The sequence below is a fragment of the Acomys minous genome (genome assembly GCF_964271855.1).
Source record: "Acomys minous genome assembly, chromosome: 10".
NCBI lineage: Eukaryota > Metazoa > Chordata > Mammalia > Rodentia > Muridae > Acomys > Acomys minous.
The window spans coordinates 74,316,045-74,342,861 of record NC_140491.1 but is presented as its reverse complement, the minus strand read 5'-3'; the positions used below and the strand labels follow the sequence as shown (position 1 = coordinate 74,342,861).

At 39.3% G+C, this 26,817-nt stretch overlaps 2 protein-coding genes across 2 annotated transcripts; one reads left to right on the top strand and one right to left on the bottom strand.

Moving 5' to 3' along the window:
• Positions 1-2,778: 2,778 nt before the first annotated feature.
• LOC311607299 (uncharacterized protein) lies at positions 2,779-26,544 on the top strand (the record flags this gene model as incomplete). The annotated part of the gene is made up of 2 exons (XM_084798967.1): positions 2,779-3,705; positions 25,597-26,544. 2 exons carry the CDS (start codon positions 2,779-2,781, stop codon positions 26,542-26,544), a joined length of 1,875 nt encoding a protein of 624 aa, XP_084655093.1.
• On the bottom strand, positions 10,183-11,144 carry LOC311606599 (olfactory receptor 1J4-like; the record flags this gene model as incomplete). Its single annotated transcript, XM_084797929.1, has 1 exon — positions 10,183-11,144. The coding sequence occupies exon 1, from the start codon at positions 11,119-11,121 to the stop codon at positions 10,183-10,185; it is 939 nt and encodes a 312-aa protein (XP_084654055.1). The 5' UTR covers positions 11,122-11,144.
• Positions 26,545-26,817: the final 273 nt, after the last annotated feature.

Sequence of the window (26,817 nt, the reverse complement as noted above, 5' to 3'; positions counted from 1 at the left end):
GGAGGATTATGAGTGTTTCTTCCTAAATAAATACTTTTGTGTGGCTTTCTTCTCAATGAGCAGGGTAGCAGTGAGCATGGAAACTTGACTAAACTATTACAGTATTAAACTTGACTAAACTATTACAGTATTCCAGGTCCATCACTTGGAGTACACTTTCCATAGGGCTCATCTTGCCTCACACTTGTTGGCTGACACAGTGAATGAAGAAACAATGGTGGTAAGTAAAGGGATTAACAATTTATGAAAACACCTCACTCATGTCTTAAAGATGTGTTGAAATTTCTGAAGCCAAGATTACAAGAAGGATTATTTCCTTTTTAAAGAAAAGTATAACCAAGAAATAGACCAAGAGGTGGTAATGCAAATTATTAAGTAGAGGCTGCCAAATACAAATAGTCAAAAGAATATGAATGTAACATTTGTATAATATCTTATTGTTTCATGGTTTTTTTCACTGTAGGTATGTGTGTGTGTAACAACATAAATATACATGTATGTTTATGTATATGTAAAAAATAAAACGTAAAATAAATAAATAGCATTGGGAAAGCTACCAACCTGCACTCCCAGCATACTCAGGTAATCAAGTTTATTCTTTCTCAAGTTTCTAATGGAGTTGAAGACCAGGTAGCTTACTTTTACAATGAAGCTTAGTTGTTTAGGGGTTAAGATGTTTTTAGGTCTAGATAGGCATTTTAAGTTGATAATTACAATATGTGATGGAAGCTGATCTTCATTCAGAAATTTAGACACACCAAGATAGTAAAAATGTTTTCGTCAATGCTGTCAAATACAAATAGCCAAAACACTAAGAATGTAACATTTATATAATTCTTGATTGTGTCACAGTTCTTCTTGCTATTGGTAATCTATTGTATATGTGTGTAATAATATAAATATATATGTAAAAAATATAAATAAATAAATAAAACAAAGTAATAAGTAGAATAACAAAAAGACAGAATGTAAAAACAACTTGGCCTTACACAGCTACAGATGGCTCAGTAAGAAGAGCACCTGCACTCAAGCCTGTTGATCTGAGTTCAATCCTTTGAATTCACAGTCCAGACTGTTCCAAATAGGACTTCTACTAAGTTTGAAGTTTTCAACATTTAGAAACTGGACAACAAATGCTATTTCTAGCTTGCTTAGCCATTTTTTCAACTGTATTTGGGCCCCTACAAAGGTATTATTTGCCCAAAATCACCAGAAGAAGCCTTAAAGAGAGAATGACACCCTATTTCCCTTAAGGAGTTGGGTAGGGTTCTGGTGTTTCTCTTGGGATATGGATGTTTATTTGCATTGGGGGTAGGTTATAAGTTATTATTGATCTTATTCAGAGTGAAAACAAGATTGGACTCAGGGATTTCTCTCTTTTCCTTTATCTTTCTTTCTTATATATGGCAATAGGAGCTGGAAAGAAAGAAGGGGGAATATAGGAATATATAGGGATGACAGAACAAGAAGTAGATTATTGAATCTACTCCTCAACTTAAGGCCTTAACTGTTACTCACAAACAAGGTTATTTTTAATTCATTGGTGTATAATTTTGTATATTGGTGCAAAATAAGTTTAATTTTCATACATTGGTATAGAATTCAAATTCAAGTTTATTCTTCACACACATTAAATATATTTCTACTCTAATATAAGGTAATGTACCCATACAGTTCATTTATAATACAAGATTTACTTCCAATACTTTGAAGGTGCTATTGAAGGCTGGACAGAAAAATTAAGTAATACAAGTTAATTGTTAGTTGATCAACTCATGGTTGTGTCAACTACTAGTCTATTTTCATTACAAGAATATACACCTTAGGTTTAACAGATAGATATGATTCTATAGATAGATAAGGTAAAATAGTTAGATAAGGTCTTCAAAAACTTGAGAGATGTGCAGAATATCACATTTAAAGATGGTTTATGATCTTAAGGATCCATTGAAAATAAGACAGGTTAACTCTCGGCAACACCCATCCTACTTCAGGGATGAGCATCAAAGAACCTCCTTATGGAGATGGCTTCAAATGTAGGAAACCAGGCACTGGGCAAATGTCCTTATTTCTGCCACAGACAGAATCCTACCTAAAGGTAGGAAAGGTTGGAAACAGTCGACAGCCAAACTTTGCCAAGACAGGGTAAACAAGTCCTCAGTAGTTCCTGCTTCACCAATATGTGTCAGATATATTGGGCCAGAAGGCTGAAGATGATGCTCCAAATATTATAGAGATTTTGAGTGACTGTCTGGGCAGCAAACTGTCTCAGTCATTTTCTCATTTTGGAAGGTGCTATCTTGCACTTCCTGTTTACTCAGGTATTAATTTTATTCATTCTCAAGCCTCTGAAGGGGTTGAAGACCAAATAGTTTAGTTTTGTAATTAAGCTTAGTTGTTTAGGAGTTAAGTTGGTTTTAGGTCTAGATAGAGGTTCTAAGATTGATAGAGATGAGATATGATATTGATTTACACTCAGATTTTTCGACTCACCAAGATAGGGAAGATGTTTTCTTCAAGGATGCCAAATACAACTAGGTAAAACACTATGAATGTTACAGTAATATAATTTCTAATTGTTTCATTGTTCTTCTTGCTATATGTAGTTTATCATATATATGTATAACAATATAAATGTATATATAAGAGTAAAATTTTTTAAAGTTAAAAATAATTAAATAAATACAGGCCTGGGTGGGGGTGCTCTAAAGCTAGTGCCTGTAGCTTTAGAATCAACCCAACGTTCTATCTTTTCTGACCTCCAGATGATGTACACTCATGGAAAACCAATCCAGTGTCTCTGAGTTTTTCCTACAAGGAATATCAGGGTTTCCAGAACATCAACAGCTGCTCTATGGACTTTTCCTGTGTATGTATCTTATAGCCGTGACTGGGAATGTTCTCATCATCCTGGCCATTGGCTCTGACCCGCACCTCCACACTCCTATGTACTTCTTCTTAGCCAACCTGTCCTTTGCTGACATGGGTTTAATATCCTCTACAGTGACCAAAGTGCTGTTTAATGTTCAGACTCAGCACCGTACCATCTCCTACACAGGTTGTCTCACCCAGATGTACTTCTTCTTGATGTTTGGTGATCTGGACAGCTTCTTCCTGGCTGTGATGGCCTATGACCGCTATGTGGCCATTTGCCGCCCTCTCCACTATTCCACAATCATGAGTGCCCGAGTCTGTGCCCTGATGCTTGCCCTGTGCTGGGTCCTCACCAATGTAGTTGCCCTGACTCACACTCTCCTCATGGCTCGACTGTCCTTCTGTGTTGTTGGGGAAATAGCTCACTTTTTCTGTGACATTACTCCTGTCCTGAAGCTATCATGCTCTGACACTTATGTCAATGAGCTAATGGTCTTTGCCTTAGGAGGCACAGTGCTCATTGTCCCCTTTGTATGCATTGTTGTCTCCTATGTCCACATTGTATTTGCTGTTCTGAGGGTTCGGACCCCTGGTGGCAGAACAAAGGCCTTTTCTACCTGTGGTTCCCATCTCTGTGTGGTCTGTGTCTTCTATGGAACACTGTTCAGTGCCTACTTGTGCCCTCCCTCTTTAGTCTCTGCAGAAAAGGATATTGCAGCTGCAGCAATGTATACAGTGGTGACTCCCATGTTGAACCCCTTCATCTATAGCCTGAGGAACAAGGATATGAAACAAGGGCTAAAGAGGCTTCTCTGTCATGAAAGAGTTTTCTCTTCTTAAAAATGAGAGTAATGTTTAATGAAGAAACCTATGTCAAACAAATTTTCTTTTAATTTGCAGCTGGACACATATTAGCTATGATATTGATATTTAATTAGCCTCCCGGGCTTTTAGACTTCCCTTCTATGAAGCAAAGATTATAGGAAATAATATTTACTTGCTTGTTTGTTTCTTATTTTCTCCATTCTGTCTTCTTTTTAAAATATATTTTATTAATTTATTCATATTACATATAAATTATGTCTTCTTATTTAAGATAGGGCCTTCTTGATGTACAACTCAGGCTAGTTTTACATTCACTGTGTAGCCTGAGTTGGCCTTTAACCACAGTTCTCCTTCCTCAATCTCCTGGGTGATAGATTTGCAGACATGAACCTCAACACTTGGTTCAGTGGTTTCTATTTAATAAGATGAGTTGGGAGATTGAATGAAATAGGCACAGAAATGCATCTGATGCAACAACAAGTGTAGTATATGCTAACAAGTGATAGCTATAGTGCTATGGGTGTCATTTTTCATAGGTACCACAACCCAGAAGTAACAAATGCTTCTCCAAAATCCATTTGCTAAATGAATATTCACCAAATATTTGCTATGTGCCTAGAGCTAAGAAAAAGTCTCTCTTCTCATGATATTTCATCCTAGATTATCAGTTCCTCCTTGGACATATTTGAATATAAGGGACATAAGGGACATAAAGGATAGATGCCACAATCAAAGAAATCCAAAATAAGTAAAGAATTTCCCATCACTGGATTCAGCATTTATATCTCTGTGCTGGCTATATAACTTTCCACAGTTATGCAAGGGTTTCTCCAGGAATGTGGTTAAATTTCTTCACATTGCTTCTGCCCATTGCTGCTCAGACATGTTCAATGTTGAGTGTGGAGAGATGGCTCAGTAGATAAGAGCACTTGTTGCTCTTGCAGTGGATCCAGGTTCAATTTCCAGTACTCAGATCAGGCAGCTCACAACTACCCATAAATCCACCCCAGAAAAAACAATACCCTCTTCTGGCCTTCATGGATACATGAATGGACATGTACATGCTCATACACAGATACACAAAAGTATAAATATAAATATGATACTTAACAAGAGCAAAAGGAAAACACCTTTAAAATTTTTATTATAATTTATTCATATTACATCTTGACGGTTATCCTGTACCTTGTGTCTTCCCATTCCCACCCTCCTTCTCTTTTCCTCCCTATTCCTCTCCCCTATACCTCTGACGGAAGGGGACCTCCTCTCCCACCTTATGACCACAGCCTACCAAGTCTCATCTGAATAGCCTGCTTCCCTTTCCTCTGTATGCCCACCAGACCTCACCACCAAGGGCAAGTGATCAAATTGGGGACACCAGAGTTCATATGAGGCAGTTCCTGTTCTCCCCAGAACCTTGGAGAATGAACTGTTCATTGGCTATATCTGAACTGGGGTTCTAGGTTTACTGCATGCATTGTCCTTGATTGATGCAACAGTTTGAACAGTCTCCACCTGCGTCCAGATCCACTTGCCTTAAGGTCTCTGTGTGGGGCTTCTGAACTCTCTGGGTATTTCCATACCCCCATTCTTCCAAACCACTCTTAGCACTCCACCTGGAGTACAGAAACAAGTCCCAGCATCTGTCCCAATCACCCACTGGGTGAAGACTCTCAGAAGACATCTATGTTGGGCTAATATACACTTAAAAGTGAGTATATACCATGTGTATCTTACTGTGTCTGGGTTACCTTACACAGGATGACCTTTTCTAGTTCCATTCATTTGCCTTCAAATTTCAAGAATTCCTTGTTTTTAATAGCTGAGGAGTATTCCATTGTGTAAATGCCCCAGAGTTTCTTTATCCATTCTTTGCTTGAGGGACACCTATGTTGATTCCAGATTTTGGCTATTACAAATAAGGCTACTATGAACACAGTTGAGCAAGTGTCCTTGTATGGTGGATCATCATTCAGGTGTATGCTCAGGAGTTCTATGGCTGGTTCTTCCAGTAGCACTATTCCCAATTTTCTGAGAAAATGCCAGATTGATTTCCAAAATGATTGTACAAATGTGCACTCCCACCAGCAATGGAGGTGTGTTCCCCTTTCTCAACATCCTAATCAGAATGTGCTGTTATTTGAATTCTATGTCTTAACCACATGGATAGGTGTAAAATGGAATCTCAGAGTCATTTTGATTTGCATTTCCCTGATAACTGAGGATGTTGAGCATTTCTTTAAGTGTTTCTCAGCCATTTGATATTCCTCTTGAGAATTCTCAATTTAGCTATGTACCCAGTTTTTAATTGGATTATTTGGTTTGGTAGTGTTTAATATCCTGAGTTCTTCATATATTTTGGACATTAGCCCTTTGTCGAATGTAGGATTTGTGAAGACCTTCTCCCAGTCTGTAGCCTGTTGTTTTCTTCTGTTGACAGTATCCTTTGGCTTACAGAAGCTTTTTAGTTCCAAGAGGTCCCATTGATTAATTGTTGATCTTAGGGCCTAAGCATTGGTGTTATGTTCAGTAAGTTGTATCTTGTATCAATGAATTTGACACTCCCCACAACCGCTTTTTCTTCTAACAGATTTAGTGTATCTGGTTTCATGTTGAATTCCTTAATCCACTCAGACTTGAGTTTTGTGTAGGGTGATAAATATGGATCTATTTCAATTTTTCTACATGTGGACATCCAGCTAAACCAGCACCATTTGTTGAGGGTGCTATCTATTGATATATTCTTCAATCTGAAGTTTTTTTTTCATACAAGTCTTTCATATATACTGGCTTGGGTAGAGTTACACCTAGATACTTTATATTACTTGTGGCTATCATGAAGGGTGTAGTTTCCCTAATTTTTTCTCAACCCATTTGTCATTTATAATCAGGAGGGGCTACTGATTTTTTTAATTAATTTTTTTCTGGCCACTTTGCTGAAGGTGTTAATTAGCTGTAGGAGTTCTCTGGTGGAATTTTGAGGGTGATTTATGTACACTATCATGTCACTGTGAATAGTGACACTTTGACTTCCTCATTTCCTATGTGTATCCCCTTGATCTCCTTTTGTTGTCTCTAGCTATAACTTCAATTATTATATTGAAGAGATATGGAGAGAGTGGGAAACCTTGCCTAGTCCCTGATTTTGGTGGAATTTCTTTGAGTTTCTCTCCGTTTAATTTTATGTTGGCTATTGGCCTGCTGTATACATCCTTTATTATGTTTAGGTATGTGTCTTGTATCCCTGATCTTTTCAACATTTTAAACATGAATTGGTGTTGGATTTAGTCAAATTTTTTTTTGTTGTTATCTAAGGATGTGGTCATGTGGGTTTTTCTTTCAGTTTGTTTATATGGTGGATTACCTTGATGGATTTGGATCTCCATATATTGAGCCACCCCTGCATGCCTGTGATGAAGACTATTTGATCATGGTGAATGATATTTTCTATATGTTCTTGTTTTGGTTTGCAAGTATTTTTAAAATATATTTTATTAATTTATTCATATTACATCTCAATTGTTATCCCATCCCTTGTATCCTCACATTCCTCCCTCCCTCCCATTTTCCCCTTACTCCCTTCCCCTATGACTATGACTGATGGGGACCTCTTCCCCCTGTATATGCTCATAGGGTATCAAGTCTCAACTCTGAGGCAAGTGTTTTATTGTGTATTTTTGCATCAATGTTTATAAGATTGCACTTATTGTCTGTTACCCAATGTATAATGAAAAATGTTTATAAGAGAAATTGGTCTGAAATTCTCTTTCTTTGTTGAGCCTTTCTGTTGTTTATGTGTCAAGGTGACTGAAAACACTCTTTTTTAGTTAAAATTTATTCACTTTACATGAGCCCCTTCTCTCATTTCCTGTAGGTTTCATGCCCCCTCCCTTGCCCCCCTACTCCACTAGTCCTCAGAGAGATGGATCTCTTCTCCCCTACTAACTGAACTCAGTCTATCAAGTCCCATTAGGACTGCCTGCATCTTCTTCCTCTGTGGCATGATAAGGCACTCTGCCATGGGGAAGTGATCAAAGTGCAGGCAACAGAGTCCATAGCAGGGACAGCCCCTGCTCCCCTTATTAGAGGATACATATAAAGACTGAGCTGCCTATTGGCTACATCTGAGTGGGGAGCCCAGGTCCTCTCCATGCATGATCCTTGTTTGGTGTATCAGTTTCTCCCAGTCTCCCTGGGATCAGATTTGTTGGCCTTGTTGGTCTTCTTGTGCAGCTCTACCAGTAGCCTTCTAGTGACCACTCGATGAGAATATTGAAACCTCTTTTCTTATTTAATTGTAAATTTGTCTTCAGCTCTAAACTGGGCTTTCTCCCCTTCAAGAACCACATAAGTGATACAATTTTAAAATAGGGACCATAGAATTTTGATTCCTATATTTGGCTTGATGATTTTCTACTATCTGTCTTAACAACCAAACCAACTAGGGGATCAGAGTGTGTGTTCGCTTTCTGCAGTAGTAAGGATTTAGGACAGTTCAGCATATAAAGGATGACCAAGGGACACCATTGCTTGTCCATAGTCAAATGTCTAACAGTCTTAGATTCCATCCAGCCTATTTTGTTAATATTTCTAAATTTTTTATTGTATTAAAATTCTAAATAGATTTCTTTCTTGATATATAATCTTGACCCCTGACCCCAAAATTTAAACATCTCCCTCCCTAAGAATACTCATTCCTAACCTGTTGGTGGTAAGTCAATGATTTGCACCAAAGTACAATTACTGTTAAGTGTTTTCACCTTAGTAGTACAATGTGATTTTCACTAGGATCAGAGGTGACTGATGAGTAGTCTGCTCATGCAAGTTACCTATTTAATGCATCTAATTTTATTTGCTTAGAACTCAAATTGTAAAAGTAGATGGCCTTCGACTTACTTTCCCAATTGCTAAACATTGTTAAACATAATCAAAATTGTCTCAGCCATTTAGGTTTCCAGAAAACATCTTAAACATCTGTTTACAAAGCCAAAGAAAGGAACATTCCTGAGAAGTTCTGCTTCCCTTCATTACTCTGATCTAACTGGCGTGCCTCCAAATTATGCTTTTCCATCCTAATATCATGATATTTATCTAGGCACTTATTGTCTGTTACCCAATGTACAATGACAATTTCCAATTGGCAGTTGGTAACCAATTGTGAAATATCTGTACCTAAACTTGTTACTATGACATCTTGTCTCCTGCAGAGTGAGACACTTATCTACATGCCTAGATTCATATATGATGCCCTCTCAAGTCTCATACACCTGTGCTTTAGCAACACAACCCCTTTTTAATTTCCTTGAATGTAGCATGTTGTTGTAACATCCCTGGATTATTCAATCCCTCTGTCTAGACTGTCAATTATCCAATTCACATCTCAGTCCTGCACACACTTCAAAACTCAGTGGGAAGCTTTCTTAATCATTAAGGTTTTTTTTCCATAATCAAGGCAGTATTTCCTATATCTCCCCCTGTTCTACTTCATGTAATCATGCCAAAGAGCTAAGTCTTAACTATAGAATACATGTGATAGTATGTACTTTCAAGGGTTTTTGTGAGGCTCAAAAGAGGTAGCACAAATAGGAGAAGATACTAGTGTGTGGCCTAACACATAGAATCATGCAAAAAAGCATGATAATTTTATTTTTATAATAAAGTATTGTTTGCAATGTCAGAGGTATGCCTTTTTCTAGTTATATGTGAGTAGAAATAGAAACACTGCCCGCCATAAAGTAGGTAATGTGGTAAATGGCTACCAGCTAACAGAATCTATAAGACTAGGGAACTAACTCTCTAGCTCTTCAGACTTAGTGATAAACATGTTAATTTTATGTATATATGTGACAACCTCATTTCATTTACAGCTTCTTTATTTAAAATTACATATAGATAGATAATATATGCATATGGAACCAGTTGGAACTGATTTTGCTAGCATGGATCCATGTCCAAAAGTTAATCAAGGAAACTGTGGTTTTCTTTGTCACTGCTCTTGAAGTCAAGTTGCCTCAAGTCCTGAAGTGGAGCAGCTGAACTCACAACAATATTTCTTTGTGTTACAAAACATGTAGTGTATTTTCTACTGCTGGCCCACCCTCATTATCACTTTTTTATATGAGAAGAGTACAGAATTGGAGGTGAAGGAAGGAAATGATACTCCTTTTAAACTCTGAGAACTTTCTACTGTTGGCATCTTCTAACAATTCCTATGAACAAACATTTCCAGGAAATAAGAGGAGTGATTTAAATTACCCTAACACTGTAATTTCCAAATGTAGAGGCAATATAAATTGACAACAATACCACAGAGTTCACTTTTTACACTAAAGAGATACAAGGAAAATAAAGAATAAGTATGCCAGAATGCTCTTTGAGTAATCAAATATTTACTGAGCACTCATTCTATGATAAGCCTATGATTGGGAATTTAGTATATGGAGATATGTAACTACATCAGTTTTTGTGAGGATATGAAAGATGTCATTGAGTTGAGATTAGAGCCCTGTTGAAGAGCTTCTTCAAAGCCTCCTTCATGTCTCTGTTCCTTATGCTATAGATAAAGGGGTTTAGCAATGGAGTCACCACTGTGTACATCACAGAAGCAACTATATCCTTGTCACTGGAAGTGCTGGATGAAGGTATAAGATAAAGTCCAATAATTGTACCATAATACAGAGCCACCACAGAGAGGTGGGAGCTACATGTGGACAATGCTTTGCAGATCCCTTTGGTAGATGAAACTTTTAGGATAGTGGTCCCAATGCGGCCGTAAGAGATCAAGATGCATATTAGTGGCAGAATAGTGACTGTTGTGCCTGCTGTAAAAATGACCAGCTCATTGAGGGAGATGTCTGAGCATGAGAGTTTTAGCAAGGCATCCAGGTCACAGAAGAAATGAGGAATGGTGTTGACACAGAAAGACAACTGAGCCAGGAGGAGAGTGTGAGACAGAGCATTGGCACAGGACAATATCCAGGACATAGCTACCAGTAAGATACACAGCTCATCTCTCATGATGGTGGTGTAGTGGAGGGCATGACAAATGGCCACATACCGATCATATGCCATTGAAGTGAGGAGGAAGATGTCCAGAGTAGTGAATAATATAAAAAAATACATCTGCGTAATACACTCTGCATAGGGAATGGATGGATCCTGAGTCTGCATGTTCCTCAGCATCTTGGGTACAGTGACAGATGAGAAAGAGATGTCTGTGAAGGCCAAGTGGCTGAGAAAGAAGTACATGGCGGTGTGGAGGTGAGAGTCCATCCTGATGAGCAGGATGATGAGCAGGTTCCCCAGCACTGTGGTCATGTACATGGCCAGGAACAGGGCATAGAACATGGCTTGGTCCTCTGGCCGGATGGGGAGCCCCAGGAGGATGAACTCTGACACACTGCTCTTGTTATCCCTCCTCATGTTTCTTTTCTCTTTGCTGTGGACAACAGTACATTTAAGAAAGAGGGAACAAACAGGTATTGATTTACATCAGGGACATAAAATAGGATTCATTTTCATAGTGAGTGTGCTATGATGATATTTCTCAGTCATTTAAAGTGGTCTGCACATGAAATGAGAGAATTCACCAACAAAGAAGATATTTAACAAGTGGCATCACCAGCATTCATCAGCATCTGAAGACAAGGCAAGAGAGATCATGTGATAACTTGCAGCTGTGTGCAGTCAGGAAAAAACCTCAATTGTTTTAGGAGAGGAATTTTCACCTTCAAATTGTAGTGTGCACTTTTGAAATGTGACTTAATTGGCATTACTAGTTAAAGTCTAAGATGGAGATTTCAAAGTGTTCAATAACAAAGATGTAAATAAATTTGGGTCAAAAATAGATTGTTGGAAGTACGGCACACTGGTAGATCACTCATTCTGCAAGCACAAAGCCTTAGGTTCAATCTCAGCACTGCAAAAACAAATAGCCTCTACAGACAATACATTGCCAAAGTCTCTGTTATTTATTAATTTTGTGAGAAAGGAGACATAGCTATTAACTATGACATCAAGTAGAAATATTATTGATGGCTGTTATACAATTATTGACAGTTATCCTACTTGCCAGAATTTTTAGATCATTTCTAATCATCTCCTGACTCAGTGACCTCTCTCTTTTTTTAAATTTTTTAAATTAATTTATTCTTGTTACATCTCAATGGTTATCCCATCCCTTGTATCCTCCCCTTCTTCCCTCCCTCCCATTTTCCTCTTATTCCCCTTTCCTATGACTGTTCCTGAGGGGGATTACCTCCCCCTGTATATGCTCATAGGGTATCAAGTCTCTTCTCAATAACCTGCTGTCCTTCCTCTGAGTGCCACCAGGTCTCCCCCTCCAGGGGACATGGTCAAAGGTGAGGCACCAGAGTATGTGAGAAAGTCATATCCCACTCTCCACTCTACTGTGGAGAGTGTTCTGACCATTGGCTAGATCTGGGTAGGGGTTTAAAGTTATCGCCTGTATTTTCCTTGGCTGGTGCCTTAGTTTGAGCGGGACCCCTGGGCCCAAATCTGCCTATCAGTGACCTCTCTTGACCTCATGAAAATACATAACCCAATATAGAAAGAGGACTTTGTTTCTTTTGTTTCTAATCAAGAGGTTCCCCAAAACAGAATCACTTGTTCCTATTTAGCTTCCTCATTTTGGGCTTCTAGCATCTGGAGCCATCCATTGACTGAGCAGTCTAGTCACGGCCCCTGGTCCTCTAGTCATCAGTATCAAGTATCCTTTAAAAATCTATCTGTGGCCTTCCCTGAAGCCTATTGTCTTCCATTGGAAATACTCTATAGCATAAGTTACCAATGCTCAAGTGTGTAGGAAAAAGAGTTGAAGACCTATGTTTTGATTGCTTTTAAGAGCTCATTTAAAGCCCAAATCAATGCTGAGTGCCTGCTCCACACACCCAAAGAGTGAGCAAGGCAGGGTGTCAGGATCTCATTGTAGTTCTCATGCACAGGAAAAGCTGGACCAACTTATGAGGTTCGTGTCTCTGACAACTCATGTTTTCCTTTAGTCTTCTTTCTGGTTTGAGCATCCTCCAATCCCACATTAGCACACTATGTCCTCTTGCCCCTTATTGAAGAGTAGCCAAATTACCATGATGAGAATCCTGAATAGTCAAGAAAACGAGAATACCTAGCCTGAGTCCCCAAGATGTCACTGCTCACAAGTATTTTGAATCTGCAGGGATGTGTGGTCTGAAGGATGAAGCGCTGAGGCTGTGCACACCATTGTATGCCGAGACAACATTGCAAAGAGGAAAAGAGAGAAAATGAGAAGACCGGCACCAGGATTCAATGCAGTTTATCACTACAGTGGGATCTATACGTAACTGTTAAATTTATGGAAGAGTCATTCTTAAATTTTTTTATTATCATTTTGAATTCAATTACAAAAGAAGATTCTCTTATGACATTTTCATACGTACTTCATTTTGGTTGGTCTCTCACTGCTCATACCCTTCTCCTTGCTCTTCATACATGACTAACCTACTTCATTCCCAGTATTATTCATCCTTCTTTAAAATTAATAGGTGTTTAAATAAGTATTTAAAATAGAAAGAATGTGTTTTGATGATAATGCAGTGGCTAAGTTAAAAACTGAGAAACTAAATATAATATGAAATTAAGACATCAGTTAAAAAGAAATTTTGACATGAAATATGTCAAAGTGTTGGTATTAATGATAGCTTGATAGTTGATTGTTTCTTGTCACTATTTTCTTCTAACTTCAAAAAATATAATTTTTCCAAAGTGTAATCAAAATATACTATATGAAATTCTCCAATAATACTTGAAAACACAAAAAAATATTTTCCCATTTTTTTCTGTGCTTTTTATTTGTATTAGTTAAAAATATTTTCTTCACTCTAAAAAATTGTCTAGAGTACCTTTATAAATCGATAAGTGTCAGACTGTTCTAGGGAATGGAGGCAGAAAATTATCAATGGACTCTTTAAAAAAGTTGGAGAATGAAGACAGTTTTTACTAAGTTGAGCTTTCTAACTAGATATATTCTTCATACACTTTCAGTGCCATCTTAAATGAGAATGTTGAAGAAAGTTAACACTGGACTAGTCACTCACTAGCTACTCTAAATAATCATATACCATGATACCTACAAAACATAAATGATGATATAAGGCCCCCAGACAGGCTGTGTAATCAACTATCTCAGTCACTTTTCTTCAATACCTAAGCCTTTGGGGTGAAATTTGAGAGAGTTATTGGCCAGTGATGACTGATACATCCCTGTCTCTAGGAACTATAGTAAAAAGTTACTTCATCAAGAGCACAGACACTTGCTGAGCACCTGGACACACACACACACACACACACACACACACACACACACACACACACATTTGATCTGAAATTCATGCTTAGCCTACCCAGCTCTCAGAAACTTCTTGGCTCACCTCTAGGAGATCCAGTGTACCCTCATGGTCCAAACCCCTCAGTGACAGAGAAAAGTCTTTAACCTGTATCTTAACTTTCTAAATTCATGGGCTTCAGAAACACAGGTGTCAAGACTCCACTCTCTACACCACAGAAAATACACAATGGACTGGAAACCACGCTTTCAGCTAGAGAAAGCTGTTAAAGATGTACTGACTTCCCAATTTCCTTCTGACTCCCTCCAGAACAGAAGCCCTAGGGCAGTGGTCTCTAAAGTTGGATATCCAGGAGAATCACCTAGGGAACTTGTTAAGGAGTGCAGCTCCAGAGACACTCATTCATGAGCTTTGAGGTCAGGTCATTCTCAGCCATGTGTTTCTAAGGGCAGACTTTGAGAAAACTGTCCAAGGAAGAGTGCCACCTTGCCTGTAAATGTGAGCGCAAGGGGAGATGGGAAGACATTCTCAGCCACAGTCAGATTTCTCTACACTAGGTCATATTGGGAAAGTTTTTCAAAGTGAAAATGCTTTTTTTATTTGATACTTAGAAAATTAATTTCCCCTTATGCCAAAAATCTAGGTAATACAGGCATGAGAACAACTATTCTATTGTTAAGCTGCTAAAATCCTGCAAAATGTTTTTCTTAATAAACACATATGTTTATATAAGTGGAATTTATAGTGTCTTTTTATACAACAATTTAATGTCATTATATCTGTATTTCCAGGTCTCTATATTATTATTACATTTAAAAACTAACAGTTGTACAAAATCGAATCTGATGTTCTCAAATATTTCAGGAGACTAAGCAGGGATTCAGAAGTTCTGGAAACTGTAGCAATAGTTTTGGTTGCACACTCTTTATGTTGATGTAGAGGATGGCTGTGAAAGAATATATAGAGTACGGATTGGTGGACAGTTTTCAAATGTTAGTAGAAAGTAACTCTTTTAGGCCTTGTGAAGCACATGGCTGTCTTGAAACTACCTCAGTTGTACTATTGCAATGTGATATCAGCCATTGATATGAGAGTGAGTGTGGCTGTGTCCCAATAAACTCATGAGAAGAGAGCATTCCTTCCACTTACCCACAGCCTGGGATGCCCTTGGCTCCACTCTTGTCACTATGGATTAGTGTGGTATGTTCTAAAACTTCTTTAAGGGGTTATAGCAACATAAAACCAGAGATACTAAATCCATTAGAAGAAAAAGCGAAGAAGAGCCTGGAACACATTGACACAGGAGACAAGTCCTGAACAGAACAGCAGCCCAGGACTTAAGGTCAACAATTAATAAATGGGACTTCATGAGGCTGAGAAGCTTCTGTAAGGCAGGAGATACTCTCAGTAGAACAAAGTGACAGCCTACAGACTGGGGAAAGATCTTAATCAACCCTACATCTGACAAAGGTCTAATATCCAAAATATGTAAATAACTCAAGAAATTAAAAACCACCAAACCTTCCAACCTTTTAGCCTCACCTTTGACCATGTCCCCTGGAGGGGGAGACCTGGTGGCACTCAGAGGAAGGACAGCAGGTTACCAAGAAGAGACTTGATACCCTATGAACATATACAGGGGGAGGTAATCCCCCTCAGGAACAGTCATAGGGGAGGGGAATAAGGGGAAATTGGGAGGGAGGGAAGAATGGGAGGATACAAGGGATGGGATAACCATTGAGATGTAACAAGAATAAATTAATAAAGGAGAAAAAAAAGTAAAAAGAAACACTTAAAGAAATGCTCAACCTCCTTAATCATCAGGGAAATGCAACTCTGAGATTCCATCTTACACTCATCAGAATGGCTAAGATCAAAAATTCAAGCGACACCACATGCTGGCGAGGATGTGGGGAGAGAGGAACACTCCTTCATTGCTGGTGGGAATGCAAACTAGTACAACCACTTTGGAAATATATCTGGTGCTATCTCAGAAAAATGGGAATAGGGCTTCCTCAAGACCCAGCTATTCCACTCCTTGGAATATACCCAGAAGATGCTCCAGCACACAACAAGAAAATTTGCTCAACCATGTTCATAGCAGCCTTATGCATAATAGCCAGAACATGGAAACAGCCTAAGTGTCCATCAGTAGAAGAATGGATAAAGAAACTGTGGTACATATACACTATGGAATACTATTCAGCTATTAAAAACAAGGAATTCCCGAAATTTGTGGATAAATGGATTGAGCTAGAAATGATCATAATGAGTGAGTTAACCCAGAAGCAGAAAGACTCAAATGGTATACACTCACTTATATCTGCATATTAGCCCAAGGGGCATGTCCCATGAAAGCCTTCACTTACCAGGAAACTGAGACAGAGGGGAGGACATTCTAGTGGGACTCTAGATGAGAGAAGCATGGAAGAATGACAAAGTAGAAGGATCCAGAGGGTCCTAGAAGCCTACAAGTAGAACATTATGATAGGCAGATTTGGGCCCACGGGTCCCACTCAAACTAAGGCACCAGCCAAGGAAAATACAGGCGGTAAACCTTAAACCCCTACCCAGATCTAGCCAATGGACAGAACACTCTCCACAGTAGAGTGGAGAGTGGGATATTACTTTCTCACATACTCTGGTGCCTCACCTTTGACCATGTCCCCTGGAGGGGGAGACCTGGTGGCACTCAGAGGAAGGACAGCAGGTTACCAAGAAGAGACTTGATACCCTATGAACATGGACAGGGGGAGGTAATCCCCCTCAGGAACAGTCATAGGGGAGGGGAATAAGGGGAAAATGGGAGGGAGGGAAGAATGGGAGGACACAAGGGATGGGATAACCATTGAGATGTAACAAGAATAAATTAATAAAGTAAAAATAAATAAATAAATAAATAAAAATAAAAAATAAAAAACCCACCAAACCAAATAATCCAATTGAGAAATGGGGCTCAGAATTAAATGGAGAATTACTAACAGAGGAATATCAAATGGCTGAGAAACACTTAAAGAAATGCTCAACATCTTTAGTCATCAGAGAAATGCAAATCAAAACAAATCTGAGATTCCATCTTACACCCATCAGAAAGGCTAAGATTAAAAATTCATGCCCTTAGGATTCTTGAACATACTAGACTAGAGAATCTCTGATAGCTCAATTTTGCATTAAAAAGCTTGAGAACTTCTATGCACTCATATATGTGTTTTGATAAAATCCACCTTCTCGTCATCAATTCCTTTTTTTATTTTTTATTTTTATTTTTTTTTTATTATTAATTTATTCTTGTTACATCTCAATGGTTATCCCGTCCCTTGTATCCTCCCATTCTTCCCTCCCTCCCATTTTCCCCTTATTCCCCTCCCCTATGACAGTTCCTGAGGGGGATTACCTCCCCCTCTATATGATCATAGGGTATCAAGTCTCTTCTTGGTAACCTGCTGTCCTTCCTCTGAGTGCCATCAGGTCTCCCCATCCAGGGGACATGGTCAGAGGTGTGGCACCAGAGTGTGTGAGAACGTAATATCCCACTCTCCACTTTACTGTGGAGAGTGTTCTGTCCATTGTCTAGATCTGGGTAGGGGTTTAAGGTTTACCGCCTGTATTGTCCTTGTCTGGTGCCTAGTTTGAGTGGGACCCCTGTGCCCAAATCTGCCTATCATAATGTTCTACTTGTAGGCTCCTAGGACCCTCTGGGTCCTTCTACTTTGCCTTTCTCTCATGAATCTCACATCTAGAGTCCCACTAGAATGTCCTCTCCTCTGTCTCTGTTTCCTGGTAAGTGAAGGCTTTCGTGGGACATGCCCGTTGGGCTAATATGCAGATATAAGTGAGTATATACCATTTGAGTCTTTCTGCTTCTGAGTTAACTCACTCATTATGATCATTTCTAGCTCAAAAATTCAAGCGACACCACATGCTGGCGAGGATGTGGGGAGAGAGGAACACTCCTTCATTGCTGGTGGGAATGCAAACTAGTACAACCACTTTGGAAATCTATCTGGTGCTATCTCAGAAAAATGGGAATAGGGCTTCCTCAGGACCCAGCTATTCCACTCCTTGGAATATACCCAGAAGATGCTCCAGCACACAGCAAGAAAATTTGCTCAACCATGTTCATAGCAGCCCTATTCATAATAGCCAGAACATGGAAACAGCCTAAGTGTCCCTCAGTAGAAGAATGGATAAAGAAACTGTGGTACATATACACTATGGAATACTATTCAGCTATTAAAAACAAGGAATTCCCACAATTCCTTTTTTTAAACCCCAAAGTCTTGGCTAGTTTTATATCAACTTGACACAGGCTAGAGTCATCTGAAAAGAGGGAACATCAACTGAGAAAAAACGCCTCCATTACATTCACCTGTAAGGCATTTTCTTAGTGATTGGCAAGAGAGGGCCCAGCCCATTGTAGGTGGGTCATCCCTGGGCTGGTGGCCCTGGGTTCTATAAGAAAGTAGGCTGAGCAAGTCATGGGAACATGAGAAACTTTCCTCCATGGCCTCTGCATCACCTCCTGATTAAATTCCTTTCCATGCTTCCTTCAGTGAGAAACAGTGCTGTGGAAGTGTGGGCCAGATAAACACTTTCCTCCCCAAGTTTCTTTGGCATGGTGTTTCATCACAGCAACACTATAATTAATAGAAACCCTATCTAAGACACCCACCAACATTCCCTGCCAGTTTTTTATTCCCTCCCTTCCCCTGCCTCTCTCTTTTCCCATGGAGTCCACTTAGTGATGCCAGCTTGTGCATGGATATAGGGGACACCTACTGGATCATAGATAGCTTCTATGATGGACCAAATTCTTGACTAAAGCTGACTCCTCAGTTCCTGAAAGCCATCAATTGCCAATAGCTCCTCAGCTAGGGGTAAGAATTCATACCCACTTCTTCCATCTGTTCTAGGATTTTGTCTGGATTGGTCTTGCACATGTCTTGTAAATGCTGTCTTAGCTTCTTGACTTCATACATGACCCTGCCATGTTGTTACTGAAAACATTTTCCCTGTGGCCTTCCACTACCTTTGGTTCTTACAATCTTTGCATTATTTCTTCTTCTATGATCTTTGAGCCTTTGGACGAAAGGGAATGTAGAAGGAATAATCATTCTTTCTATATTAATTAATACAGGAGGTTGTCATATCAGCAGTTTTCATTAACCAGAGAGTTTCCCAATGATTTATTGGGAAAGACTGATTTATTATTAAGCTGTAGGTACTATGCTGGGTAGATTCTGAGCTATTCTAATCTTAGCACATGTAAAACTCACATAAAAGTCAATAATTTTTCTGTTGCTTTTACCTAACAGATTTGGACAGCTTCATGGAGAACATTGTAGAAAATTTCTGATCCAATTTGGACCACCAATTTCAGTCTCCTACTAAGCCTGGGATCTCTCAACATTTAGAAACTGAACCACAAATGCAGTCACTAGATTGCTTAACCATTGTCTCCAATTTTTGGGTGCCCATTCCAAGGTATTTTTTGCTCCAGTTGAACCTGGAGAAACCTTAAGAGAATGATGCCCCACTCCCTCAAAGTGGGAGGGGGTGTGTGGGGGAGTTGTATAGGTTGCTGTTTGCTCGCTTGATCTACGAATGGTTATTCTCATCGGGAGGTAGCCAGAAGTCATTATTGGTCTTATACAGAGAAAAATTAGGAGAAATGCAGGAATGTCTCTCTTTGCCTTTATCTTGCATACATAGGCAAGAATATGGGAGCTGAAAGGAAAGAAAGGGAGATTTAGGAACATAGAGGGAGGATAGCACAAAAGGTAGATGATTGAACCTACTCTTTAACTCAAGGCCTTAATTGTTACTTATAAGGAAGGTTATATCTAAGTCATTGCCATAGAATTTAGTATACTGATACAAAACATGTGTACATCAAAACTTGGCAGATTGTACCACAAGAATATATATCCTAAGTCTAACAGATAGATATGACTCTATTGATATATGTAGTAAATTAGTTGAATAAGGTCTTCAAAAGCCTCAAAGACACACAGAATGTGGCATTTAAAGTTGTTCTTACAATCCTAAATTTCTTCGACAAGTGGACTCCTGACAACACCCAGCTAGCCTCAAAGAAGATGATGAGCATAAAAGAGCCTCTTTATGGAAATGGCTTCAAAGGTGGCAAACCAACCATTGGGCAAAATGTCCTTGTTCCTGCCACAAACAGAATCTGCCTAAAAAATGGACAACTTAGATGCAGGCAGAGTCTATGGCTGTACTCTGCCAAGTCAGGATAAGCAAGTCCTCAACAGTTCCTGCCCTGCAAACAAGTCTGGCAGAGATATTAGGCCAGAAAGCTGAAGATGAGGCTCCAATGTTATAAAGTGTATTGGGTGACTGGTCAGGCAGTAAACTGTCTTAAGTCAGTTTGTACATTTTGGAAGCTGCTAACCCACACTGCTGGTTCACTCAGGAATTTAAGTTTTATTCCTTCTCAATTCTCTGAGGGACATTGAAGACAAGATAGTATAGTTTTACAACCAAGGGATAGTTGATTAGGGGACAAGATTGTCTTAGATTAAGTTAAAGAAGTTAAGCTATTGGAGTTGAGATAGGATAGATATTGAATTTCATTTGGAAATTTAGACCCAACAAGACAAAAAAGACACTTACTTCAAATGGGATGAATGCAGATGGCCAATTCACTATGAATGTAATATGTATAGGACTCATTATTCTCATGATTGTCACATGGTTCTCCCTGATGTATGTAGTTTGTTTTATACATGAGTAATAAAATAAAAGGAAGGACAGCAGGTTACCAAGAAGAGACTTGATACCCTATGAGCATATACAGGGGGAGATAATCCCCCTCAGGAACAGTCATAGGGGAGGGGAATAAGGGGAAAATGGGAGGGAGGGAAGAATGGGAGGAAACAAGGGATGGGATAACCATTGAGATGTAAAAAGAATAAATTAATAAAAAATAAAAAAGTATTTTTTAAAAAGTCAATCATTTGCCAGTCTGATGACTCTCAGGCAGCTTCTTTTCCATTAGTATGTCCTCACAGCCACGAGCTCATTGTAAGCAGATTGGATCTTCATGGTAGAGCTCAATCGACAATCCTCAGACTGATGACCTTAATTTTTTTTTTGCTTACATAATTCATCAACTTGTACTTGTCTGTAGTTATAGAAAAGGAACATTTCCACACCAAGAAAAATAAAAGAGAATGACATCAAAGGACTAAAAATAGGAAAGGAAAAAATTCCCGTTTCTGCGTGACATAATTGTATATTTTATTGAGATCCAGCAAAGACCCTTGACTGGGTCTCACTCAAAGGTTCATGTTGAAGGCTTGGTCCCAGTGTGGCAGTACTGTAAGGTGAGAAAAACTTTAATAAGTGGGGTCTGAGGCAAGGGTGTCTGTTGGACTTCCTGCTGTTTCATGCTAATGACACAAACAGGCCTTTCTCCCATGCACTCCCAACATGACACATTTCTTCAGCACAGGCAGGAAACAATGGAGGCAACTGATCATGGGCCAGAACCTCTAAAACTGGGATAAAATAGTCCTGGACTCCACAAGTTTACTGTCTCAGGTATTTTGTGGTAGTGATGGATCCATGACTAATATAATATACTTGACATCGAAGACACATGTTTAGGTGACTCTGGCAGCTCAGTGCCTGCTCTACTCCCTGGCCTTTTCTGCCCTAGCCCCCATGCAGACTCATCCCCAAGGACTGGCAGGAATTGAAGCTAATTATTCTGCTTCATTCTTTTCCTAACCAGGAGCTCTGGGACTCTCCTTCTGGCTTTTGGTATCCTGCTTATATTCTGGAGCTTAAGGTCAGAAGGTCTTGTGGTGACAAAAGATGTCCATTGATCTTTTTGTTCTTGGTAGCCTTAATGGAACCAAAGGGCTAAGAGAAGTGGGTTATCAGGTGCCAGGGCTGGCAGAGATCACTGGGAGCTGGGAGCTCTTGGAGGGCAAGGTGTGTCTCTGTGTCTCTGTGTCTTTGCATATGTACTTCATTCCACCACCACCACCACCACCTCTCTCTCTCTCTCTCTCTCTCTCTCTCTCTCTCTCTCTCTGTGTGTGTGTGTGTGTGTGTGTGTGTGTGTGTGTGTGTTTTATGTAATTGGCTAGTTTACTCCTCTAGATCCAGAACACACAGTTCTGAATTGCACCCATGAGAGTAGTCCATTTATTTCTGTTTGGTAGTCCCCAAATCAGTCCATTTGGTCTAAAATATTTTCTATGCTCTCATTCTGTTTCCTCCTTTATTTTCATCTATGTGAAGACACAGACCATTCAGAAAAGACTGAAAGGTCTGAAGATATAATATGTATTCAGCAGTCTGAAATCATGTTCTGTATTTTCTTGTTTTTACACATGTGGGCATGTGTGAGCTTGTATTTTGTGAGTTATGCTTGGTATATGATTGCATGCCTTTGAGAGTTGTGTGTGTGTGTGTGTGTGTGTGTGTGTGTGTGTGTGCGTATGCATGCATGCATGAGTGTGTGTTGCCATCTGGATCATTTCAAGGTAATGTTTATGTTTTATGCCTGTGAGTAAAAGGAGATCAGAGATTTGCTGACTAAAAATCTTCATGTATGTCGGTGGCAACCAGAACCATTATTCTGAGTGGGCTGTGCACATGTGTACACTGTGTAGTTTTTGTCTTCCTAAGATTTGAGGTATATCTATGTAATTGATATATTTTTGTATGGCTTTCCATGATGTATTTAACTTTGTATTTTGGTTACCGTGTGTGTGTGTGTGTGTGTGTGTGTGTGTGTGTGTGTGTGTGTCTATAATCAGAGTATGAGCTCATTCCTCTGATATGTAATTTTTTTGTATTGTTTAATGTGTTGTGTTGGTTTTAAAGTGAGTCTGTGTGACTAGTTTTATATTTTGTTCTTATGTCTCTGTAGGTGACATCCTCTCACCAAGACAACTGTAGCTGGTGAGAAATCACAAATCAGCAGTGCAAGTGTCTGCATGGGTGTGTGCACTCACTGTGCATGTCTGTTTCATTGGTGTGGTCTAGGGGCTTTCATTAGTCCCTGGAATGTCAAATATCCCTTGGTGGCCAGTTGTTATTCTGCACTGGGCAGAAAGGCTCATATGTATTTCATTACCATCATGAACTCATGCTAAGAGTTCAGTTTAGAAACAGATTCCTCATTACTCAAGGACAGTGACCATGTCAACTTATAGATGTATTTTGTGGACTAATGATGCCAGTGTATATAAAGTACTCAGTGCCATGTTTGGTTTATTGTAGTCAGTAAAAAGAAATTATTGTCTTTCCCAAGATTCAATGTCTGGGTGGTGGAGGCTCATTAGTTCACTATTATCTGAGGAAGGAACAATGGAAAACAGAGGAAACTGGCCTATTCTGACTTGCCTTCACACTTCAAGGTTGCAGGCTGAATACCTACTGCAAGATTTGCCTATAGTAGTGTTCAGGGTTCATTAGTGGTTTCCTCTGGCTTTCTGAGGTGATACAGACTCTATCAAGTGAGAAGCCTGGTGTCTGCATTGGTGTCAGGTCACAATCTTCTTTGGGGACTATGTTCAGTAAAAGCCTGTGTCTTGGTGAGGTGCAAGTTCCTACAGGATGACTCGCTACAATGCCCTGTCCAAGTCATGTATCCTTTCACAATATCTCGGTCCAAGGTCAAGCTCAATGAATTTGTTTATTTGTGTTACTCTCCCACATGCCCTTCTCTATGTGTATGTGTATGTGTGTGTGTATGTGTATGTGTTTGTGTATGTGTGTGAATGCACACATGCTACAGAACAAGTACACAGGTCAAGGGGAGACTTGGAGTTGGTTGTCTCCTTTCACCACATGGGATCCGGGGGTCAAGCTCAGGCCATCAGGTTTGGTGACAAGAACTTTTAGTCACTAAATCAGAGGTTCTCCATCTTCCTAATGCTGCAATCCACACAGTTTCTTGTGTTGTGGTGACATCAACCCATAAAACTATCTTTGTTGCTACTTCATAACTGGTATTTGCTACTGTTATGTATTATAATTTTTTTGGAGATAGAGGTTTGTCAAAGGTGCCCAAACCACAGGTTGAGAACTACCGCAACAATCTCACTGGCCCCAAATGTATACTTACTGCTTTGAAAGAAGTTAAAAAGTGGAAATCTTTTGTAAACTGCACTATGTATAAATTATGAGTGGCACCCTTTTGTAGGACTTTTGAAAAGAGTAGTGGACACTGTATAACATCCTTGGATATTTGGGTGAGTGATGATTATGATTCTATTAAGAGCATGGACACAAACATACATCATGATTTTACCTGTTACCTTTGCTTGCAGACTTAGACACTCTGGCTTTGTTTACTCACTCTTAAAATGAGTAAGATAATGTGCTCATAACTGAATGGTGATGGAGATTGAATTGGAAAATGTGTGCAAAACATTTATAATAGTATTTGATGCTAAATTAATGCTGTCTTGGAAATCATCCTCAACCAGTTTTGGTGACAGGTAATTTGGAAAGACTCAGTACAATTTAATTTAAGGTGTTTTACATTGTTTTAAAAAATAATTGATAATCACCACTTAATGCTCTATATTTGGCTATATTAAAATTGTACATATGAAGTTTTACATTTTTTTATTCTCTTTTCCCAAGAAGAGCTATATTATGTTGTAGAAAAAAAATAAATAATTAACTTTTAGTAGCTTGGAAAAACAAACAAATAAACAAACACAGCCCTTATAAATGATGGATGCCTCTTTCTTACTGTCCATTTCTCATTTCAGAGTAAAGTACTGAGACTTGATATGACTTAATATGAAGGCACGGTCTCCTACACAGGGACCTGGCTGTTGGATCACTGCTACTGTTCATGCACTTATTATACATGAATGTGTGATCGCGCCAATACTCTTTCCCAGTAAACATGGGTTAAGCAAACTGCTGGTGACCTTAGTTTCTTCAGCAAGACATTCTTTAATGCGAAGGTGTGATACACCATTGGAGTTAGAACGGGAGATGCTTATTTATTCATGCACCAATAATTTAAAGAAATTGACATAAGCATCATGAAAGTTAAGGAGGAGATGGGTAATTGGTGGGTGTTGGACAGTGTGAAGGTAAACATGATACAAGACATACTTTTATTTTTACATTCAACCTTGACACAAGACATACTTAAATGAAAATATCTTCATGAAATTTATTGTGTTACAATGAGTATTTGTCCATAAACATTTAGAAAAAAGGAATATATTTCTGTTCCAAAACAGGCAAAAAACCTCAAAATGTAAATTTAAATGACCCAACATGCACATGTGATGTGCTGGGTAGCATTTGAGTGCCAGAACTTTTATTATTGTAGTGCAGATAAGGAAGTGGCATTCAGTATCAAATGGGTACTAGCAAAATTGGTTGCGTTTAAGTAGAAAGTAAGCAGAAACTAAACTGTGAATAATTCTTCAGTATTTTATGCAAATTCCTTGCATTTAAATCCAAGAAGAAGAATCATACAGAAAAGATCACTGCAATAATGTGATGGCCATGCTCATGTGTGTTCCATCTTTTTCTACTTCTGAAGAGCAGCACGAGGATGGAGAACCAGAGCAGTGTGTCTGAGTTCCTCCTCCTGGGGCTCCCCATCAGACCACAGCAGTGGGGCATCTTCTTCGCCCTGTTCCTGGCCATGTACCTGACCACAGTGCTGGGGAACCTGCTCATCATCCTGCTCATCAGGCTGGACCATCACCTCCACACCCCCATGTACTTCTTCCTCAGCCACTTGGCCTTCTCTGACATCTCCCTTTCATCCATTACAGTTCCCAAAATGCTGATGAACATTCAGACTCAGCAACATTCCATCTCCTACAAGGGATGCATCTCTCAGATGTATTTTTTCATTGTGTTTGGCTGCCTGGACAATTTCCTTCTTGCGGTGATGGCCTATGACAGGTATGTGGCCGTCTGTCATCCTCTGCGCTACATCACCGTCATGAGGGAGGAGCTCTGTGTCTGCTTAGTTGCTGGGTCCTGGTTCCTCTGTTGTGTCCATGCCCTGCTGCACACCCTCCCCTTGACTCAGCTGTCATTCTGTGCCAGTAATACCATCATCCCCAACTTCTTCTGTGACCTCACTGCCCTCCTGAAGCTGAGCTGCTCAGACATCTCCCTCAATAAGCTAGCCATCTTCACGGAGGGAGGAGTGCTTTTCATCTTGCCTCTGAGTAGCATCCTGGGCTCTTATATTCACATAGGAAGCACTGCCTTGAGGTCCCCCTCCACAAAGAGATTCCTTAAAACCTTTTCTACCTGTGGTTCCCATCTCTTTGTGGTGGCTTTATACTACGGGACAATTGCGGGCGTTTACTTTTTCTCTTCATTCCAGGACTCCAGTGACAAAGACATAGTTGCTTATGTTATTTATGCCGTAGTCACACCCTTGCTGAACCCTTTCATTTACAGCCTGAGGAACAGAGATATAAAACAGGCTCTAGATATAGTTGTCACTAGGACCCACTTCTTTAAGTGAAAGACATTCACTCTACTTATTATGAACACTTCACCGTATATTTCCTAAATTTTTTGTATAGTTGATAATTCTGTGTGCTTAGTATGAAATGTATTGCATTGTTATATGCAGGCTTTTCCAGTTTTTGTTTTGGTTATTTGATGCAGTTCTGGGTGTTGACCTGAGGGACTCCCTAACTGTAGGCTGCATCCCAAGTCCTGCACAGTGTTCTTAATATGTCAATATGTCCTGAGTTTTTTCAATTTTATCTTAGTCTTTGCTTGTTCACAATCC